Source organism: Setaria viridis, chromosome 7 (assembly GCF_005286985.2).
Source record: "Setaria viridis chromosome 7, Setaria_viridis_v4.0, whole genome shotgun sequence".
Classification (NCBI taxonomy): domain Eukaryota; kingdom Viridiplantae; phylum Streptophyta; class Magnoliopsida; order Poales; family Poaceae; genus Setaria; species Setaria viridis.
Window position 1 is genome coordinate 7,519,194 of NC_048269.2, and position 23,729 is coordinate 7,542,922.

The 23,729-nt window shown below is 45.8% G+C and overlaps 1 protein-coding gene across 1 annotated transcript; it reads right to left on the minus strand.

The window, feature by feature from the left end:
• Positions 1–40: 40 nt before the first annotated feature.
• Positions 41–3,837, minus strand: LOC117864560 (subtilisin-like protease SBT2.4). Its single transcript, XM_034748693.2, has 6 exons — positions 3,110–3,837; positions 2,884–2,979; positions 1,867–1,936; positions 1,482–1,764; positions 1,083–1,405; positions 41–991 (listed from the first exon to the last, which is right to left on the minus strand). The coding sequence occupies exons 1-6, from the start codon at positions 3,835–3,837 to the stop codon at positions 41–43; spliced, it is 2,451 nt and encodes an 816-aa protein (XP_034604584.1).
• Between the last annotated feature and the right edge of the window lie 19,892 nt (positions 3,838–23,729).

The following is a 23,729-nucleotide window of genomic DNA, read 5'->3' on the forward strand; positions in this document are numbered from 1 at the left end:
ATTTGCACTTCCACTGCCGACCTGAACGGCTGCATTTCTGTCATGTCGTCGCGAGGGGCCGCACGGCCAGCGGCAGCCTCACCAAGTGGTCCAAGCTCCCGGTGAGAACGATCTCACCGAAGCTGAACGCCCCAGACGCCCTGGTCGCACGGAGCTCGACCACCAGCTCCCGCGTTTCCCCGGGTGCCACCTCGAACCACCCTGGCCGGACGGCGACCTCCACGCCGGCCGGTGGCAGCGTGGAGCAGAGGTACGTCTCCGTGTTGCTCACCACGCTCGTCACCCTGCGCCGTACGGACAGGGATCCCCGCAACGCGGACACGGTGACGGACGGCACGTTGAGGTCTGCCGGAGAAGCCTGCGCCGGGGCCCGGCACGCCAAGCCGGTGGCTGCCTGGACCTCGTCGGGGCTGAGCTCCGGCAAGGAGCAGAGGAAGCCGACGTAGTCCTCGGGCTCCGGCGCGATGACCAGCCCGGGGTCCTGCGCGCCGGCGGGGTTCACGAACCCTGCGCCGTAGTCGAACGGCGTCGCGGGGAGCAGCGAGCCGGTTTCGAAGCCCTCCGACATGATCGGGAGCTTGCGCTCGTCGTGCCTCGACGCGGTGGTGGAGAGCGCGGAGGCGATCGCCGCCGGCCCCCACGACGGGCGCCGCTGCTTGACGAGCGCCGCGACGCCGGCGATGTGCGGCGCTGCCATGCTGGTGCCCGAGATCATCGCGAAATGGTCGCCGGCGAGTATTGGCTGGTTGACGCTGAGCGCGCTCCAGGCCGCCCATACCTGGTCGCCGGGCGCGAGGATGTCCGGCTTGAGCACGTCCGCCGGCGTCGAGTCCCCGTCGGCGACGTCCGGCCCCCGTGACGAGTACCGCGCCACCATCGGAGCCGTGTCGGCGAACGTGGCCACCCTTCCCTCCGCGATCGCCGCGGTGGCGCCGAACACGGTCACGGCGCCCGCGTACACCGTGTGCGCCGCGTAGTACGACCACATCACCTGCCATACACCGATGCACGTCGCCATCAGCGCCGCACCAAACACGAACCGGTTGGCAGCTGCAACTGATCCTGATCGATCGATGTTTTACCTGAGCATCGGCGACGCGGGGGACCATAACGCCAGGGACACAGAGAGGGAGCGGCTGCGCGAGGAAGTCGCCGTACAGCGCGCTGGCGGCGAGGACGAAGCCGGCGAATCCAAGAGCCTCCGCCACGTCGAGGATGGCGGTCACCGTCGACGTGCCGTTGTAGAACCCCTGCGAGAAGGAGCAGAGGACGATGCTGCCTCGCAGAACACCGGCGCGCCAGCGCAGGGCCTCCGGGTCCTGGCATTCCTCCGCGCGTTCCATGCTGGCGGCGTCCGGCGCCGCAGCGTCCTTGGCCGCGACGAGCCTGTACTGGAGCGTCGGCGCTGCAAGAGATGATCGTCGCTGTATCATTATTGCAAAGCTTGATGGGAACAAGAGCAAGAGTGGCTAGTACTATACCTGAGAAGCCGAGTCCCGGAACATGGCGACCGTCGCCAAGGACCAGCCTCGACGTGTAGCTCCGGCCGGTGGTGCTAGCGGCGACAGTCGTCACCCACGGGCTGTAGGAGACGACGGAGGACTCGGCCGGCCCTCGGTTGCCGGCAGCCTGAGCGACAAACACGCCGGCTTTCCTGGCGGACAGCAGAGCGACGTCCAGCATGCTGAGGAACGTGACTTTGCTGCTGGGACGCTCATCTGGTCCGATGGACAGTACCAGCACGTCCACCTTGTCTCCGGTTGCCTGAGCATTGAGATTTTCAGGATTTTTCGAAATTAAAATGTTTCCAGGAACTTTATGTAAAAATCTCAAGCATTGCAAATGTGGTCAGAATAAATGTCTTACTTGATCTATGGCGGCGATAAGATCAGCCATTGTTCCTCCAGCAGGGTATACGGCCTTGTACACAGCTAACCTGCAATTTATCATAGAACAGATGAAAAACAAAGTCTTTCTTTTGGTTACTGCTAAAGGATCGTGTGAACATAAGAGACCTCCTGAGACGTAAAAGAATGTTTCTAAAATCCTATATTTGTGACCTTTGCATCCTTCGGAGGCCAGAAACTGCTAAAGCATGTTGGGAATTTATTGGCATTTCGGTGGTAACTGCAAGATCAGTCCTTCAAATCTTTTCTCGGATAAAGGAGCAACTGGAAGTTTTCTTCTTCATGAAAATCATCATACTCATGACATGGAACATTTGAATAACAAGAAATGATTGGATCTTCAATGATATTGATCCCTCGGTGAATGCTTGCAAAAGGAAATTCATTTCTGAATTCTCCTTTATCCTCTTAATAGCTAAACCTAGCCTTGTCCCTTCTATGGAATCCTAGCTTAATGCCCTGTAATCGCCTATTGTGGTTCTCTCCTCCCTTCTTTAGTTAGGGGGTGTTTGGTTTCAACACATCGAATGTTTAGATACTAATTAAGAGTATTAACTATAGGTTAATTACAAAACCAATTGCATAAATGGGGGCTAATTCTCGAGATGAATCTATTAAGTCTAATTAATCCATGATTAGCACATGTTTAATGTATCATCACATGGTCAAATTATAGACTAATTAGGCTTAATAGATTCGTCTCGTGAATTAGTCTTCATTTATACAATTAGTTATGGTAATTAACCTATATTTAATACTCCTAATTAGTATCTAAACATTCGATGTCACAGTAACTAAACTTGAATCCTGGAACCAAACACCCCTTAGTTTTTATTTCTCTCTTTGTCTTCTATTCCTGTCGTACCGTTACCTTTCCATCTTTTAATATATTAACGGTCTTCAAAAAATTTATCATAGAACAGAACATGTACATTGGCTTGTAGCAACACAAGTAATGCTTGGTGTCATGTCTTGCCTTGCACTTGGCGCCATGCCGCTGGCGAAGCCGTACATTGCACCGCCGACGACCACCGGCACTCCTCGGTTCCCCGCCGCTATTGAAGCAACGTGGCTGCAAAACAGGCGATCTGCAACCCTTAATCCACTAACTAATTAGACTGCTTCCATTATCGTTCTTGTAAATTCCACAGTATTTTTTTTTTCTGATCCTTTAACATCACAAAGCCACGCAACAAACACACCTGCCGTGTCCCTCGGCGTCGAACGGCGACAAGTCGCGTGAGGGGTCGAGCGGGAGCACCGCTGCCGCGCCACCGGCGAAGTACCTCGCCGTGACGATCTTGCCGTTGCACGCGCCAGGCGGGAACATGGGCCCGACGCTGCAAGCATCCCCGGCGGCGAACGGCGGCCGGCCGTCCGCCCCATCGCCGTCGTCGGGCGGATAAGCCGGTGCCCGTGGCACGTACGCGAAGCTGGGGTGTGCGGGGTCGATGCCAGAGTCGACGACCCCGACCACCACCCCCTCCCCGTCGTCGTCCCCTTCACCGCCGTCCCGGTGCCGCCACACGCCGTCGGGCAGGCCGAGGAGCCGCGGCGTGTACGTGGTCATGAGCCTCGTGCCCACGTCCTCCTCCACCGTCGCCACCTCCGGAGCCGCCCGCAGCCTCTCCGCCAGGGAGGCGGTCGCGTGGACGGCGAACCCGTTGACGGCGTGGTGGAAGCTGTAAAGCTTCCGGCAGCAGTACGAGCCGCCGCCGTCGTCCATGGCGTGCCGGAGGAGGCGGTCGTGGAACCGCACCACCCTCCTCTTCTGTGCTCGGCACCACGTCGCGTTCCGATCAACCCCTCGTTGGAACGCCGCGGCCAAGGGCTCGCCGTGCACCGACACGAGGTAGATGGATGGCTTCTCGACCTGGTCATCGGCGAGCCTTGCTCTCGCCTCCCCTGCCGCCACCGCTGATGCCGCCATTGCTGCAAAGAGCAAGCGAACAATCAGGAAGCTGCGCTGACGGGAAGACATTGTATCTCATCACATGTTCAGCATTTGCAATGGAAACTACCTTAAGTTTGTCACTCACTCCAACTTTATACATAATTGCATCTGTAACCGGCTTGTTTCGCTCAAAAGTGTAGTTTGGTCGGTCAGCAGATCCGGAAGAAATGCCGTTGTGAGATATGTTTTTAATGTTGGGGGTGACATAATGTCTACCCCATCATGCGAACAAAGCTCCAAACCTCCGAATCAAACACTAATCTCAAACCCAGTTCAACGCTGCGATGCAAAGAGAATAAATCTAATTATAAATTAAAGAACATATTTTAAGATTTTATAGATGGATATTTCGACTTGAAATAATGAAGCACGCATATAGTTGTCCATTCGGGCTGCCCGGCCCGGCAAGGCCCGTTAACTTTCGTGCCGGGCTTGGCCCGTCACGACACCAACATCGTGCCGGGCTGGGCCAGCCCACGGGCTGCATCGGCGGCCTAAGCACGGGCCTGCAGTGCCTTTTCCGTGCCGGGCTAGCCCGTCAAGCGGCCAACTTCGGGCCACCGCGAGGCCTGGCAGGCCTCGCGCCGCCGCCTCCGCTGGCTGCTGCCGGCCTCCCGCGCCGCCGCCACCACTGCCAGTCCCCCGCGCCGCCGCAGCCGCCCACGCCGCTGCTCCCGGCACCCTGCGCCATTGCCGCCGCCACCGGTCGGAAGGGAGGTGGAAGGGGAGGATGAAGCCATGGAGGGGAGGTGGGAAGATGCGAGAGACCGGGAGGCGACGGTGGGCAGTAGATAGGGAGAGGAAGGGGTGACCGTGAGAGTTAGCAGGCTAGATTGGTATTGTGTTGTTGGGCTGGTTGGGAGGCGGTTAACGGGCCATTTCGGGCTGGCATAGTAAAATCGTGCCGGGTTGGGCCACCTGTCGTGCCGAGGCGTCGGCCCACGCCCGGCACTAGCCATCGGGCTGGGCTAGCTCGAGCCCAAAGAGTTACGAGCTGGGCTGGACTTAGAACGGGCTGAAAAATCAGGCTTCGTATCAGGTTGTCGGGTTGGACATCTATAAGCACGCATGCTGCTTCTCCGCTCATGTGTCCATATACCTGGAGGTAGAGGATTGCATGGAAACAGCAAAGTCACGATGAGGTGTCACGGTTTGACCGTTTGACTAACCAGTGTGGATTCGACATGCGTCTGTCGTTTGTTCTGGGATGACTAATCTTTCAGTGTGCGCATGTTGGTATGAGGCTGTAATTCTTCGCAACAAATTGGTGACTCCTTCTGTTTTGCCAAGCAGTGTCATCAGTGGTCAATAGGCCTCACTTTTTTTTTGCGAGGTGTTTTTGCATAGTTATGCCATTCAAAATCGGGCTTTAAACTGGAGGGGAATTCACCACTTTGTAGTCGCTACCGTAACAATAGACACTTGAATGTAATGGGTGCACTTGGTTTGTTACCGAACACGCTTTTAAAATTATATCGTTATTTAGTTCACTATTCAGCATTGGCACGACAAGAAAATACGGGTCCGTTTGGATCCTTTGCCTACACAAGCTAGGCCTTGTTTAGTTGGCCAAATTGGAAGGTGCCAAATTACTGTACTGGCACTGTAGCATACTGTAGCGTTTCGTTTGTATTTGTGAATTATTGTCCAAACATTGACTAATTAGGCTCAAAAGATTCGTCTCGCAAAGTACAACAAAACTGTGCAATTAGTTTTTAATTTCATCTACATTTAGTACTCCATGCATGTACCGCAAGTTTGATGTGATGGGGAATCTTCTTTTTGCATAGTGCCAAAGTTGGGAGTTGAGGGTGAAGTAAACAAAGGCCTAGTTGGGTAAGAATTTCTTCCTCGCTCAGCAAAGCTAGGCGAGTAATGGAGCAAGTAGCTTGGTTCCCAAGCTACCTTCTTTCCTATTAGAATATAAATACATGCCTGCCTCAGTTAAAATAATGTGGCATGTGCAAATGATCCACCCCCAGTCAGCCATGGGTGCTAGTCCTGATGTGTAGTTTGCAGCTTTTCCCTTGCATGCATTTTTCATCGCACGGCCAGCTCACCTTGCCAACGTTGCAGATCCAAATTAGCTTGACATTTCATCCAGCATCTTAGTACCGGTTGGAATTGGACCGGTACTAATGTGAACATTAGTCCCAGACCTAATGGCTACTTCCCTGAGGAGGACCCGTGAGCCTCTTAAGTACCGGTTGGTACCAAAGTGTGCACATTAATATCGGTTAGTGCCCCAAACCGGTACTAATGTGCCACCGGGCCTTTAGTACTGGGTGAGGGCACCAACCGTTACTAATGTGGTGCGCATTAGTACCGGTTGGTGCTCCAACCTGGAACTAATGTGCCACGGACCTTTAGTATTGGTTGATGGCACCAACCGGTACTAAATTTTTCCCTATATATCCGCCTCCTTCTTTCTCCTGCCTGAGCCATTCACCACAGCTCGAGCTTCCACAAGGGAGGTGTTGCCGGATTGAAGACCATTTCTTGGGGATTTCACTCATTCAAGTGTTCTAAAGGTTAGAAACTTCATCCTCCCTTGATACATGGTTAGTATACTAAATTTTATGCTTTAAAGCTAGAGTAATTTATGATTTTTAGAATAAGATACAATGGAGAAATTTTTCATTTGTATGCATGTGTTATTTAGAGCTCATATTTGTGATTTCTAGAATATCTACAATTTTTGGGATGCTATATTTCATATTAGTCAAAGATATTGATATGAGGTTAGAGAAATAATTTCATAGTTTAATATTTTTCAAATATAAGCTAAGTAAATTATGGCAAATGTGAGTGAGATAAATTGTGGTACATAAAGATAATAAGATGAAATAGAGGTACGTAATTAATAATTTTTAGAATAAGCTACAAAACTCGTGAAGTCAACCTCAGAGAGGCAGCCAAGCTCATCTGCATTTACATGATAAAGTAATTAAGAACACGAAGTCCAGAAATTTTTGTACTAGTGAAAGATTGTTTGCATGCATCCTTGTTTAATACAAAGGTTCATGGTACCTTGAGAAGAGCTTCGTTGTGAACAAGAAATATCACAGAAATGTTGAGCTGAGAATAATGTTTCCTCTCCGAGCTGGTAGTCAGCTCTAGAGTGTGAAAGAAACAGTAGTAGCTTCGATCAAAATTTCTAGCATACTCGCAAGTCACGTGAGAACCGATGGCACCATCAGGGAGTGTTTACCCAAAATCCTAGAACTAAAAGTAGCTCTCGTCCTTGTGGAGCTTGAGCCCCTGGTAGTGGTAGGTGTCCCCTTCCTCGTAGAATCGGAGCTCTTCCATGATGAAGTCGTTGAGGATCAACACCATTTGAGTTTGTCGTAGTGTATCATATTTTTTGGGTTTGAAATTTAAATTTTTGTATTTCTATCTAAACTTTCAGCAATATTTCAGTTTAATTGTATTTGTTTCATGTTTGTTATGTTTCATTTCTAATTGTATGGATGATCAGAATATCTTTGGTTCGGTAATACTTTATAGATGGATCGGCAATGGATGTACAATGCAGACAAACATTCCATGGAGTACATTAATGGCTTGCGTGATTTTCTGATTAGGCAGAATACGACAAACTGCCGTCCAGTTTCATTTGTTGTCCATGCAGAATTTGCAAAAATGAGAAGGATTACTCATCTAGAAAGACTATTCATGCCCACATATACAGTTCTGGATTCATGCCTAACTATTTTGTTTGGACCAAACACGGGGAAAGAGGAGTTATGATGGATGATGATGATGAAAAAGAAGATGACAACATTCTTGACTGGATTCAAGGAGGGGCCTTTGCAGATGCTCTAATGGGCGAGGCTAAAGAAGAGATGGGTGAGGCAGAAGGTCCTATCGATGATCTAGGTCAGGTGTTGCGAGATGCAAAGGAGGACTGCAGGAATGTGAAGGAGTCAAAAAAAATCGAGCATATGTTAGATGATCATAAGAAATTATTGTACCCAGATTGCAAATAGGGGCACAAAAAGTTGGGTACCGCACTTGAAATGCTGGAATGGAAGGCAAAAAATGGAGTTTCTAACAAGGGTTTTGATGAGTTAATGAAAATCATAAAGAACACGCTTCCTAAGGGGAACGAATTGCCGTCCTCAACGTACGAAGCAAAAAAGGTTGTTTGCCCTCTTGGTTTGGAGGTACAAAAGATACAAGCATGTTCTAATGATTGTATCCCCTATCACGGTGAGGAATATGAGAAATTGGAGGCTTTCCCTGTGTGCAAAGCGTTGCGTTATAAGATCAGGCGAGATGACCCTGGTGATGTTGAGGGGCAGGCCAGCAAGAAGAAGGTTCCTACGAAGGTAATGTGGTATTTCCCTATAGTACTACAGTTGAAGCGTTTGTTCAGAAACAAGGCACATCGTTGATGCATTGGCGCAAAGAAGAATGTAAGCAAGATGAAATGATCGGACACCCCGTTGATGGGTCCTAGTGGAGAATAGTTGATAGAGAATTTCCCGAGTTTGAAAAGGATGCAAGGAACATACGGTTTGGTTTAAGTACAGATGGATTCAATCCATTCGGTGAGTTCAGTAGTGGTCATAGCACTTGACCTGTGACTTTATGTATGTTCAATCTTTCGCCCTGGATGTGAATGAAGCAGAAGTTCATTAAGAAGCCAGTAATTATCCAAGGCCTAAAACAACCTGGCAACGCCATGGATGTTTACCTAAGATCGTTGGTTGATGAACTTCTACTGTTATGGAAGAAAGAAGGTGTACGTGTGGATGAAGATAAAAAGGAGACTTTTAATATATGAGCATTGTTGTTCATAACCATCAATGATTGGCCGACGCTTGGTAATCTGTCCGGACAGTCAAATGAGGGATTTAGAGCCTGCACGCATTGTTTAGATGAAGCATGTATTTGAAATATTGTAGGAAGGTCGTGATATGGGCCATCGTTGATTTCTTCTTGCTAAGCACCCAGTAAAAAATAAAGGAAAGAGTTTTGAAGAGGAGGAAGAAAAACGTACTAAGCCCATTCACCGTAATGGTAAACATGTATTTTCTATGATAAATGATGTGAGGGTAGTCTTTGGCAAGGGCTTTGGTAGCCAACCTGTTCCAAACAACGAGGACGGACATGCACCCATGTGGAAGAAGTCTATATTTTGGGAGCTACCTTATTGGGAAGTCCATGAGGTCCGTAATGCAATTGATGTGATGCACCCGATGAAAAATTTTGTATGAATGTGTTTTGCTTCTTGGGTATATATGGAAAGGCACAGGATACAATGGAAGCACCTCGGGACCTGAAACGTATGAAACATAATAACGCATTGTAATGATATGCCATGTATCCATTGAGTTTATTAATGATACTATTTGCAAAAATCTCACCCTATTAAACAAGAACTGATTTTTACATGATTAAAATATTAAATATTTTGTTTTTTTAAGCACCATTAAATATTAAGCAATAAATTTATGTACAATTAAACAAGTACATGATTAAGTAATGGTAAACATGTTAATAACACTACATGCACTATTCTTCTAAATTTTTGCATTGTCAAAATATCTATTTTTAGAATTTTAAAGTTAACATAAGTATTATGACCATTATAACCTATTACTAACCTATTACTAAGTTAAAATTAATACTTTACTACGTTTGATATTTAAATGCATCTAATATTTTTATAGTGTATATTTGATCAACATGAAGCTACCAAATTATTTTTCCAATTTTTATGAATGTTATTTAATTTACTATGCAATAAATTAATACAATAGCAATTGTAAAAGAAAGAAAAATAAAAAGATATTTAGGTGGGAAACTGAAACAGTGGTATGCAACCCCTTTAGTATTGGGTGGGGTAACACTCGGTACTAAAGGGGTGCAATTTGTTTCCCATGCGCCAAGCCCCCTTTAGTACCGAGTGGGAAAAACACCGGGTACTAAAGGGGGGGCCTTTAGTAACGAGCGTTGCCCCCACCCGGTAGTAAAGGGCCTAGTACCGGGTGGGCTTCTTGCTCGGTACTAGGAGGTTAAGTGGCCAGTGCCCCTTCTTCTCCCACAACACTTAGGCGCATTTTGATCCACTGCACATCACCGCCCGACCCCCATCGCTGCCTGGCGCCCCTCGGGTCCCTTGTCGTCGCCGTCCCCTCGTCGTCCCCATCGCCGCTCGACCCCCGTTGCTGCTCGGCCCTCGTCGCCGCCGGGCGCCCCTCGGGTCCCTCGTCGCCGCTGCCCCCTAGCCTCTCTACCGCCATCCCCATCGCCCCCCTGTCGCAGCCCGACCCTCGGGTCCCCCGTCGCCGCCGCCCCCTAGCTCCAATGCCATCCCCGTCGCCGCCCCTCGTCCAGAGACGCGCGCGGCTAGCTGCGGGCTCTTCTTGCCGCTGACATAAGCCCACGGTCGGATGCTGACGTCACCATTTTTTTAAATATCTGTAGCATTAGAAATTGTGGAAATTGTAAGTAGGAACATCATGTTAATTTAGAATTTTTTTTTGAAGTAGCTAGAATTTATATAGAATCATGTTAATTCTTAGAAATGTATAAAAATAAGTAAAAATTACATTATGTTAATTTAGAAATTACGTTATTAAATTGTAGGAAATCATGTTAATTGTAGGAAATCATGCTAATTTAGAAAAAAATTCTTGAAATAGCTGGAATTTATATAAAATCATGTTAATTCTTAAAAAAATATAAAAATAAGTGAAAATTACATGTTAGCACTTCTAGAAATTACTGATTAATGTTCAGTGTCTTATGTAAATTTGTATGCTCTGTCTTGCAAATATAAGCTAAATAAAATTTCTTTTGGAAAAAAATAGGAAACTTTTCTTTCTGCTGCACATGTCACTGGGAAAGAAGGAATATGTTCTTCGCTGCATTTCTTTGCACTTTACATTTTTAAAAGGAAATAATCAAATCATTGTCCTCTCTTTAGATATTTTATTGCTATCAGCATTTTATTTTGAATGCCATTGTAGTAATTTCTTTATGTTGGTAATTGTTTCTTTATCTTTATCCAGTTTTGATGTATGAACCATGTTGGTAAATGTTTCTTTAGCTTTATCCAGTTTTGATGTATGAACCAATTCACTGTAGACAATTATTGTATAAGTGTTATCATTCTTTTTAGTCATTTATTGTTTGAAAATTGTATAAGTTCTAGTCATTCTTAGATTAAAGTCTACTATTTCTTGGAATAATTTCATTTTATATTATACTAGTTACAATGGCACGATTTGAGAATGAGCAAGCCCGAATGGCCAAGGAATACCTAATGCAGTTGATTGCTGAAGGTGGCATGAACGATCAACAAAACGAAGAGGCCGATCATAGCCAGACTGACATCTACCTCAACATGTCTGGTAATGGCAATGAGGAGCAACCAATTGCCGTGGAAGGCAATGAGGAGCAACAAATTGCTGAGGAAGGCAATGATGGGTAACAAGGCAAGGTATAGCAATTATTATATGTAAATATGATTTGCATTATCTACTTATCAAGATTACTAGAAATTAATAGTTCTTTCGTTTTTCAGCCATCTGGATCGAGCAGCAAGCCTAAACGGAAAAAAGGCATGAAGAAGAAGTTAGAGGGCCATATCATCATCATGAAAATTGCTGAAGATGGTGAACTAATTGCTCCTTCCAATGCTAAGACTAAATTGGTGAATCAAATTGGGTTTCTTGTTAGAGATAACATCCCAATAAGCTTTCAGACTTAGAAAAGCCCTGAAATCAATTACAACATCGCTTCCACAAGCACGGTCCCCATAAGCACGGTACCTGACTGAGAGAAGGAAATGATATGGGATCAAATAAACTTCATGTTCGAAGGTGTAGATGAAGAAAAAGTGAAAGATTGGAGCTTCAAGAAGGGTGCAATTGCTTTTCAGACGTACAAGAAAAACCTGAACAAAGAGTACATAAAGAAGGGGCTTACACCTGATTTCACGAAGCACCCGAAGTTAAGAGATCACTAGGATTCATTTGTGTAGTTCAAACTGTCAAAAAAGAGCGTTAAGACAACTCAGACCAACACTGACAATGCTCAGAAGAAGAATACTTTCATAGTCTTGGGCCAGGAGGTTACAAGAAGGGGATCATGAAATGGCAGAGGATGGAAGATGATATAATTGCCGAGGGAATAGTACTGCAGACTTTCGAATGGTCGGAGCGAGCAAAAAATTGGTATTATGCTCATGGCGGCACGCTCAATCCCAAAGATGGATCATTTGTGTTTGGCCAAGAATTAAGAGAAGCGGCTACAAGGCTTGTTGACTTAATAAAGGCAATGGCCGATGGATCTTTCGTGCTTGATCGAAGAAGGATGAGCTGACTATGGCTCTTGGTAATCCGAATTCCCTGGACGTTGCAGAGGCAAAGGAGTAATTCCATGGAAGTTTGCCTTTCATGAGCACATTGATTCATACAGAAGTCAGCAAAGAAGTAAGGCCGAACACGCACGATAGCTGCGAGAGTTGCAAGAACACGTAGATTTGACAGAGGCAAGAATGGAGGAAGCAATGACCAGCGTGTGGCTGTAGCTCTTAGCAAACAAGCCAGTGAACAAGTAGCTTCAACATCAGGGGCACATGTCGACGTAAGCCCCTCTCAGCATCGAAGCAGTGTCACTTCCACAGAAGCCCTAGTTGGAGGACCTTCTGACATATTTGAGGACAACCAACGCCACCCCGTGGATGACATCACTGGGAGAGCCCCTTGTGAGCTTGTTACTCCCATGAAAAACAAGCTCATCGTGGTGGCTTATGGTGTGGTTGAGTAATCGACGCAAGGCCAAACACTTCATGGCATAGAGATTCCTGCTCGCAATTACGCCAAAGTTGGGGTGGACCGAGTAGTCAACGGTTGGGATGACCTGGAACTAGAGATCCCTAGAGGTGACGGGGAAAATAATCTAGGAGAAGCCATCCATGGTTGGATTTTATGGACCAAGTGCTACATAAGGATTATGTAGCTGAATCCCCCAACCTTGGGATCATCTCCTCAAGGCTCAAGGGCAATATCACCTACGCCATCTACCAGGGCACCCTCTCCCCTACCAGAAAGGGATCCTAGCATGAGTCCACTACCAAATAGGGATCCTAGCATGAGTCCACCTCCCCCTGTTATGAGCATGGCTACACGGCGAAAGATGTCTTCAGTTCCACCTACTGCGGCTACGAAGAAGCAGAAAAAGCCGAAGGAGAATCAACCAGAGCCCAAGTACCCATGTGATATGATATATGAGGAACTCTGCGCAGTAGTGGATGCTGAGGTTAAAGCTTTCTTCGCAAAGGAGAAGCTGAAGAAAGATCCACCACTTGATAAGGGTAAACTTCGGGATTTCATCAGAAGCATGGAGGTGGAGTGAAGAAAACAGCTAGAGAAACCATCGCTATCTAACTACGACAGACAAATAACAAAGACTTTTCAGAAGAGGAAGAAAAATGGGTCAACTATTCCACAACTCGGAACCCAATCCAACCAATCGATTGCCCCGCTGAAGTTGCTTTTGGAGTTTGATCAGAACCTGCTACAATTTGCCAAAGATACAGATCTCACCCCAGCTCAACTTCGAGGGGAGGATCACGTCCCAAAGCACCATGGGGCTGCTAAATGGAAATATGAGTATGGGAAACCGCTTGTGTGGCCGTAGTTGGTGGACCTCTTCCAACGAAGATGTACAAATTGCACCAATGGTACATGGAGGCTTCAGCCAATGGTTTATTCATGCTCAAAGTTTGGATTGGAGATCAACATTATTTTTGTGGGGAAGACATTATAAATGTGCCGCTGGAGGAACTACATTACCTTTACAATCAAGACGCACTTGACAAGTCACTCATCAGTTCCTAGGTTTTGTAAGTCTTTAATTTGGTCTAACTTCAAAATCCTCGCTCTAGTCATTATGCGATGTCTTAATTTCTATTCGATTTTGTATCATGCAGGATGAAGATTCAAACTTGTTGGAGGAAAGGATACTATGATGTTGGCTTCATGGACCCCGATGTTGTAAACGAGTCAACTCTAAGAGATAAACCAAATCGGACATTAAAGAATATATACAAGTTCCTCGACAAGCAACATTACAAGAAGTACATACTACTACCGTACAACTTCAAGTGAGCATGTTTCCTATCTCTTTCTTTTTCGAACTAGCAGTTAAATATAAGACTAACTAGCTTTGGCTGTACAGCTTCCATTGGATATTCCTTGTTGTCATGCCTCGTATGAGTGCGGTCTATGTCTTGGACTCTTTGAGGAAACTAATAAATCAATACAAAGACCTCATAGACATTCTGAACAAAGCATGGGCTGATTCTGTCAAAATCACGTTGGTAAATTCAAGGAGGAACTTGATTGGAAGCCTGAATTCCCGGTATGTGTTGAATTTTCACATCTCGTGACACTTCCTTGAACACAACAAATATTTCATAACTTTTTTGCCATATATATAGTGCTTGAGATAAGAGTCGGGGAATAATTTTTGCGGATACTATGTATGTGAGTTCATCCATGGCTTTGTAGGTCCAAAATGTATGACCGACTACGAATTCAGCATAAGTATACAAAATTCTTAACAATAAATTAGTTCTAAATGTGCAAACCGATTGATATACTATATAATAACCTTTGCAAATGACACAGATAATGTACAAGAAGGAAAGAGTCCTCGACACATACTACATTAGGGCAATTCAAGAACAACTCTCTGGATTTATTCTGGATGAGGTAGTAAATCCATCGGGGGAGTTTTACAATGATGGATCAAATCTACATCACTGTCAGGACTTGGGTTTAGAATAGTTGATACGAAATGTTGAACTTGGAAAGTTGAGGCAATGTAATATTATTCATATATGTGTGTGCACAATATGTATATATATATATATATATAATATTATCTCAAATGTAATACTATAGTGTAACAACTCTACCTCAATTAGGTATATTTAAACTTGCGAAGTCATTAGTCACTAAGTAAAAGAGGTGAAATGTCCAAATTGCCCCTAAAAAAAGCTCTTTTTTGAGTTAAATAGAAAATTTGAGTTTTTATATACAAACTTAAAAATTTGCCCAAATAAGAGTTGTAAAACTTTTAATTTCAAACAACTTTTATTAATAACACTTTGGCTGATTCGGAGTGGGAGAAGGTCAAAAATAAGATTTAAATTGGGAGTACATTAAAACCCTGCAAATGACCTAAGTCCTGGAATTCATGTTTTTCCTCAACTTGCAACCTGTTATCTCACAATTCTATATCTAACCTCAAGTACCTTAAATAGAAGTTGTAGTTCCTTGAGTGTTTTCCAACTTTGTTACACTAACCCAGGTCCAAATCGTAACCAAACCTGCTCAAAAACTTGGTCAAAATCGTGCAAAACAGTCAACTCAGCCTTTTTGCATTCCAGCGCAATGTCTGGAAAATGTCCAGAGCGCGCATCTTGGTGAGCCTGTTCCTCCAAAAATATGTACTGAAATCAAGAAAAACCCTTAATAGAAGTTGGAGTCCTAAGACCGAAGAACTTTTCCTTCAATTACACTTTGGCCTGATTCAAACGGGAAGCTATTCAAAATCTAAGCCAAAGTTGGCCTAAATGCTGAAAAATAGCAAAACCGAGATCTGCCTAAGTCCCCGGAGGCTGGCGTTCTGCCAAACTTTGCAACTCCATAGTTTCAAATTCATCTCATTTTCAAGCAAACTCCTTTTATAAACTTTCAAGCTGGATGTCAGGTCTACAAGTTTTACTTTTGGAGTTTCACGAGTTCTTTTGAAAATTTTGGAGAAAAAGGCTACAAAAACTGGACCTTTTGGCTGCCCCAAGGAGCACCCCGCTCAGCGCACGCCTCGAACGCGCCCGGCATGTTTGCCCGAGCGCCGCCCACCACGTGGGGCGAGAGCTTGCCGACGGCCAACCGATGGCCACGACGGGATGCCCAATGACCACGCGACCCTATCCTCCCTCTGCCCAAGCATCTCCCATGCCCAATGCCGCGCCGCGCCTCTGCCGCTCCCCTCCGCCACACTATGGCTGCTCAATGGCTGAGCTTCGCCTCCCTAATCCACCGCTCGACGGTGACAGGACAACCCACGGCAGGCCCTATCACTCCGCCCGACAAAGAAGATCGCGCACCCCTCCTATCTCTCCCGCCCAATCGCTGGAAGATCTTCATGTGCGCTCGTGCCATTCTACCGCCAGTGGTGTGGCGGAACCACCCAAATTAACTTTGCTAAAGTACATTGAAGTCGCCTAACACGCGATCATGTACTTTAATCAAGTTAACTTGGTAGTCTGTCGGATTTCATCCGATAAACCACTTAACACATCATCAAGAAAGCAAAGCTCACACGAAGGTGAGTGGTTCCAGAGATTACAATAGACCATCCAGATTAAACAAGTGCATCAGAATTATTACAACATCGAGTTCAAAATTCAAACATAGTTTGCAGAGTTTCAAGCAGCAGAAATAAATAGGCGGAAGCTAGTGTCGTTGCCGGATATAATGATGAAGCCAATCATGACATCAATGATCCTGGTCCTCGCCGTCCGAGGAGGGATCCTACTCGACCGTCCACCTAGGAGGAAGCTGGGGCGGCCAAGTGCCACTTGCAGCACGCTCAGAGGCATCAACATCACCTGAAAGAGATATGCCACAATAAGGCTGAGCGACTACGCTCAACAAGACTTAACCGACTGGTGGTACTATTCCACCAACACCTAGACATGCAAGCTTTTTGGCTAGAGGGGTTTGCTTTTGCCAAAAGCGACTAGTGTAGGTCCTTACTTTCAATATTTTAGCCACAAATTCTATGTTCATTTACTAGTCTAAGTTAGCAACTATACTACATAAGCATAGTTTCCAAACAATTAGTACAGATAACCATATTAGATCATCATCATATTTCATTCTTACTCAGTGTAGCACAACGATCAAGTAGTCCCAAACTGTGAGAGGCAGACGAATCAATTTGAATTTCTTAACCATGCATGACGAACCTAATCCCATGACATCCGTGCACCGCGAAGGGCCGCTTCATTTGTCAGCCGTCCCCATTAGTTCCCAGACCCGTGTCGAGCCCACTTCCCTTGGTACAAGGCTCCATAGACCCGACCTCTACCATCCTATGATCGCACTTGTCACCACATGCGGCTGCAAGGGAACTCCATTCTAGAGATAGTGGAACGATCCGCTCACGTTCCGGTTCAATTAGATACTAGGCTTCCCCATCCCATACTAGGTCTGAGATTATTACTTTCAAACACTTGATCACGAACACTATCACATCTTGACCTTAGTCCAATTTCATGTAGATAGACGGGGCAATCCACCGACCACCAAAATAGTTCATAGAATCCTACCCCGTCCATCGTCCTTGTAGTTGTAACAAAAGGAAAGAAAACAACTCCTATAACTCACGAGTGACAGTCAATCACTCGACTTTTACCGAGTTCTATTAAGCATTGCAACTACTCGGACTATCATACTAGTGTTCAGATAAAAGGGCACTAATTCATGCATCTACGGTTTCAAGCAATTTCTAAAAATGTAAATGCACAATCAAACAACCAAATATATTGCAAGTAGTTAAAGATAGGAATTTATGCTCTGGGGCTTGCCTTCACGCAGGGAGGCAGCAAACGGGTCTTCAGCTTGCTCGGGCTCATCTCCGACAGGCTGCAGATCGGCTACGACTCCTTCTAGCACCAGGTGAAGCTCGTAAGTCCCGCCAGCGAGGTTCAGCTCTACACGAAATGCAATGCATCAAGTTAAATTCCCAACTTTCTCATAGGATGTGAAACATGAGTTAGTACTAAAGAAGAAGTTATATTAGGGCCACATTCACCTAAGTAAGGTTTTACACCTTCTTTATCTACCACTGACTTATTCCAAAAGGTTTCATACTTTTATCATCTCTGGTTGAATTATTGTGCAAAAAGATAAAAGCAACCTTAGATTCTCATGGTAAAACTAAAACAGAGACTTAAACATCTGAGCTAGGCTCCAAATCATTTTTCCAAACTTCTGCTATCTGAAACAAACACTTGAGAGTTGGATTTACCTTTTTAGCATTTTTTTATGATTTGTTATGATTCAAATAGCTTAAACAAGAATTAAAACACATAACATTAATTCTAGCAGTGACATGTGCTGAAAGTATTTTTATTAAAAACTACTCTTTATACTAAGTCTAGCAAAATTTGTTTGACGTTTTTCTGAATTTTCTAAGAGTTTTGGTGAATTTTCAAAGTTAAACATATATTTTGCCGATATAAAGAGATAAATCGTGGAAAATTTACGGTCTAGCCCCTAGGTCTAAGGTTTAATCATGCAAAGGATCCTAGTTTTTGCACTAAAACCCTTGATTCGACTTTCTCAATCACAATCAGGTCCTTGGGTGTGGGCGGTAGCGGTCGGCCAAAATTTCGGCGACTCGCCGGCGGCCTTGGGGTGGTAAGGGGCCGGGAAGGCTTACGGGCTCACCTTCGGCCAGCTTGAATCAGTTTGGGGCGACGGGGAGGATCGGTTGAGGTAGCACGCGGCGGCAGACAGCGTGCGGTGGCGGTGGCTAAGGGCGGCGGTGTTCCAACAGCGGTGGCACTCGTCGTGGGCAACAAGAAGGCTCTAGAGCTGCGCGAGAAAAAGGCGAAACGGCTGCTGGTGTTAGCATGGTGCGGGGTCGAGCGGAGGTGGGGGCTCCATGGAGGATCGAGCAGCGGAAGCGGAGAGTGAGGACAAGGGAGCTTCGGCGAGGCAAGGGCGAGCGGGGAAGGGGGCACTGGCGGCACTGGGCTTCCATTTATAGGGCAGGGGGGTACGGCGAACGAGGTGGGGCCATGGCTTTGGCGAGCGGGACCGAAGGGGAGTCGGGTTGCTGCTGCGGCCATTAATGGCGGTGATGCCGTTGGCGGACAGAGGGGAGAGGGTGGCGCGGCAGGCGAGGCGTGCAGGCGCAGGTGAAACGAGCAGGCGTGCGCGGCGACATCGGCTTTGCCGGGACGTGCCACTGGCGAGGCGGGGAGGAGTTGTCATGGCTGGGGCGGTGGTTGGCGGAGGCGACGGCGCTCGGGCAGGTGGGCGCGGGGGCGCGCGTTCGACAGGGCAGCGGCGGGGTGTGCCCTTGGGCGGAGCGGGACGCAGCACAGGCAGGGCAGGGCGACCGCGCGCTCATTGGGCGCGGGGCGCGCGAGGTGCCTTCCTGCCGCGGCCGGAGATCGGCGGAAGCGTTGTGCTGGTGAGCGGCGTCCATGCGGCGGGTGGCGAGCAGGCGCGGCGCGCGCGTGCGCAGGCGCGCGCTGGCCGAGGGATCCGCTGGATCGTTTCGCCGAGCCGATTTCCAAGCGCGAGAGCTCCCAAATCTTGAAACGCACAACATTAACTCCCTTTTCAAAAGTTGTAGTCCTCAGACCAAAGTCCAACTTTTGAAATTGAACCGAGTTCAAATTCGCAGTAGATTCGGAGATACAAAGCTCCAAAGTTTGGAGGAACGCCGGTTTTATGGACTTAAAGGAAATCAGCGGCCTGGCTGTTTTCAAGGTGTTTGGCTGACTTGAGCTTCAGTTTTGAAAAGCATTGGAGGCGAATTGGACTAGAGTCCAATTGAGAGAGTTGTTGTATAAACTTAGTTCTAAAACTCTTATAAAGAATTTTTCTGATGTTCGGTTCAACTTTTGAAAGATGTGTTCATGCTAATAGGTAGGGTTGATCTCATTTCTAGACTTAGTCTAGATTGCAAATCTTGGGCTGAGTTGACCAAACTATGCTACTTTGACCTGGATTTTGAACGCTTTCGGGGAAGATTTAGAACTTACTCCTTTAATAAAAATGTTAAGGTCCCAAAGCTCTAAAACTTTGTTATAGGGTTCAGCTTGAGTTTATATTAGAAATTTTAAAATAAAGAGCCCAAAATGCGGGACTTCAGCTGTTTTTGTTAATTTAACACAGATTCAAATTTCGAGTTTTTGAAAGGCTTCTGCTCAGATTCAAGAAAAACATCAAAAATAAAAGTCGTTGAGAAAGTTGAGTTCTACAACTCTTAGTTGGACAGATTTTTATGTTCTTAAGAAAAAATTTAAGTTACTATTTAAACAGCGGTTTACCATGTGAAGGGCAAAAGTGTCTTTTCACTTGCCTTCACCACTATCAAAGTTTTTCTTTAAGCACTAATGACTTTACTTAAGATTTAAACATGGCTTAATTAAGCTAGTTTGTTACAGCCTACCCCCTTAAAAGGAATCTCGTCCCGAGATTCGAGTGCAAGGACGAACTAGTGTGGTTTGTGCGTCTTACCTCCTTGGTCGAAAAGAAAACCGCGAAAGTGCTTATTCAGGTATTTCTCTATTTCCCATGTCGCTTCATCTTCCGTGTGGTTACTCCACTGAATTTTATACAACCTCACCACTTGTCTTCAGGTATATCTCTCTTTACGATCGAGGATCTTGACAGGATACTCCGCATAGGATAAATCAGGCTCAATTTCGAGTTGTTCCAGCTCCAAAATTTCGGTCGGGACTCGAACACATTTCTTTAGTTGAGAGACATGGAAGATGTCATGAATAGCTGAAAGCTGTTTGGAAAGTTTGATCTGGTACGCGATGGGTCCGCATATTTTCACAATTTCATAGGGACTAATGTAACGGGGAGCCAATTTCCCTTTGACCCCAAATCGTTGTACACCTTTAGTCGGGGAGACTTGGAGATATACATGATCACCAATATCAAACTGTAAGGGTCTTCTCCTTTTGTCAGAATAATTTTCCTATCGTGACTGAGCAGCCTTGAGATGTGTCAGAAGTATTTTCACTTTTTCTTCGGCTTCAATCACTATGTCAGGTCCGTAGGTCCGTCTTTCTCCTGCTTGTGACCAGCTCAAGGGGGTTCAACACCTTTGGCCATACAGAGCTTCAAATGGTGCCATTTGCAAGCTAGAATGGTAGCTATTATTATAGGAGAATTCTGCTAACGGCAAGCAATTTTTCCAATTTTTGTCAAAATGTATGACACAAGAACGTAGCATATCTTCTAGAATTTGGTTCACCCTTTCCGTTTGGCCATCAGTCTGAGGGTGGTAAGTGGAGCTACGAATTAATTTGGTGCCAAGCGATGACTGTAGTTGTTCCCAAAAGCGTGCCACAAACTGAGCACCTCGATCAGAGATGATCATCTTCTGAATGCCATGCAAGGAAACAATACGGTCAAGATACAACTCCTCATATTTTCCAGCGGTGTAGGTGGTGTGAACAGGAAGGAAGTGCGCTGTATTAGTGAGTTGGTCCATGATAACCCAGATAGAGTCATGGCGCTGAGAGGTAATGGATAATCTCACAATGAAATCCATGCTGTCATCCTCCCATTTCCAGGATGGGATGGGTAGCGGTTGCAAGGTGCCTGCTACCTTCAAGTGGCTTTCCTTGACACATTGACATGTGTCGCATTCCGAGACATAGCGCGCAATCTCTGATTTCATTCCACTCCACCAAAAAGTTTGACGGAGGTCATGATCATCTTATTGCTGCCAGGATGAATCAAGAACTTGGAGAGATGTGCTTCATCCAGAATTTGCTTTCTAAGATTGGGGTTGGATGGAACAACGAGTCGATCCTCATAGTACACTATTCCCCTTTCATCTTGTCGGAATTGCTCATACACCTCATCTCTCCGTGCAATCTTCCCCTTAAAGAGCTTTATTTCCTTATCTTCTAATTGTGTCTATCTAATTTGGTCCTCTAAAGAAGATTCAATGGAAACATGACCTAATGTGCCATGGGGAATAATTTCCAAATTGAGCTTTCTCATCTCATGACATAAGATCTCTGTGAAGTTGGTTGCCGACAAACAATTACAATGGACCTTGCGGCTGAGAGCACCCGCTACTATGTTGGCTTTGCCAGGGTAATAATGCACTTCCAAATCCTAATCCTTGATTAATTCTAACCATCTTCTTTGACGCATATTAAGATCTTCTTAAGTAAAGATGTATTTGAGGCTCTTGTGATCAGTGTAGATATTGCACTGAGTACCCATAGGATAGTGTTTCCATATTTTTAGGGCGTTGATCACTGTTGCCAATTCAAGATCATGTGTAGGGTAGTTCAGCTCATGTGGCCATAACGCTCGTGAGGTATAGGCAATGACTCGGTTGTCTTGCATAAGAACACATCCAAGTCCAGTGCCGGAAGGGTCACAATACACGTCGAACGACTTAGTAGTGTCAGGTTGAGATAAGACCGGGGCCGATCTTGTAAGTTCCGCTTATCGAATAGTTTCTAAGCTTTAACTTCGGGCGCATCGCTGTTGTTTCGTTTAGATTTATTCACCAGTTATCGATATTCACTAGAATTCTAGGTTTTACCTGTTGTTCTCGTTTTATCACCAGTTCTCTAGCTAGGAATTGGAACCTTCGGCTTTCCTGTACTTTGTTATTTAATCTATTCGTTTTACGCATAGCCGATTAGATCTGTTCCTAGTGTTGCTACTGTAGCGTTGTTTAGATTACTCTAGCAGTCTTCTTTATTAACGTTGCTCGGTAATCGGCTGCATTATAGCTGATTTCTTTATTACAGCAAATCGGCCGATTCGCTGATAAGCTATCTCGAGATCGGAACCTTAGCCGATCGCAACCTTTGGGATCTAACACGTTTCTTTCCTTGCCAATCAACATGTCAGATTGGCTAGCACGCCGCGCGAACCGCACCAGGGCGATCACCCGAACAGGAGTTAAGCAGATTCTCCCAGGTCGTGTGTCCGACGCTGGGAATTCGATCAGCCGATTTCTAGCGCCAACACCTATCGACTTTCTAGCCGATGGTTACCGCCATTTGTGTTGAATCAGCTGGATAGCCGATGAACCGCCCACGCTCATCAAGATACTGGAATAGGCTTCATAGCCGATATATTTATTCACCATACTTTATTTGGCTATATCATCATCACCGCTGGTGCCAGGATTATATCGGCCTGATCGGCAGGTTGCCTCAAACTTCAAAAAAAATCATCTTCACCTTATCAGTTGAATGGTCAAACTGACTGGCGCGCCCGCGCACACCACGCACGCCAATCTACAGGACCTGCACCAGAGTGAAGCAAATCTCCCAGGCCTTTCGTATGTTAGTACGTGAAGGTCACCATCTGATTTTTACGTCAACACACTTTTGGCACGCTCGGTGGGACACCGGATTATTTGGATTATTTGGACGATTCCCAAGTGAAGCATGCATATGATTCCAAGGCTCTAATTATCTACGTGGTTGAAAGGCTAGATCAACATACATACATACATACATACATACATACATACATACATACATACATACATACATATATATATATGTATATATGTATGTATGTTTGGGGGTGCTAGAAGGAGTCAGATCGGCTTCACGCAAGCTTAAGGGAAATAGCCGATCTTGGACTTTACTGTGTAAGTCTGCAATCTCGCCATATCGGCTAGTGGCACGCCTCCATCCACCCGCCTATCACGGATTAATGTCCACGCCACATATCGGCTGCTAAAGGGGCGAGTCTGATACTCCAAAGGGTAGCCGATGGTCCAAAAGATAGGTGATGGCAAGTTCGATGGAGTTAAAATTGCATCGGCTGATTGAAATAAAAAATTAAGCATCGGCTGATTGATTGCTTGGTAAATTAAGCATCGGCTGATTGATTGCTCGGCAAATTAAGCATCGGCTTATTGATTGCCTGGCAAATAAAAAAAATAGCATCGGCTGACTGCTTGGCAAATAAAGGATAGCATCGGCTGATTGCTTGGCAAATGAAAAAATTGCATCGGCTGATTGGTTCAAGCAAAATTGCATCAACTGATTGGTTCAAGCAAAATAGTATCAGCTGCTTATAGAATATATCGGA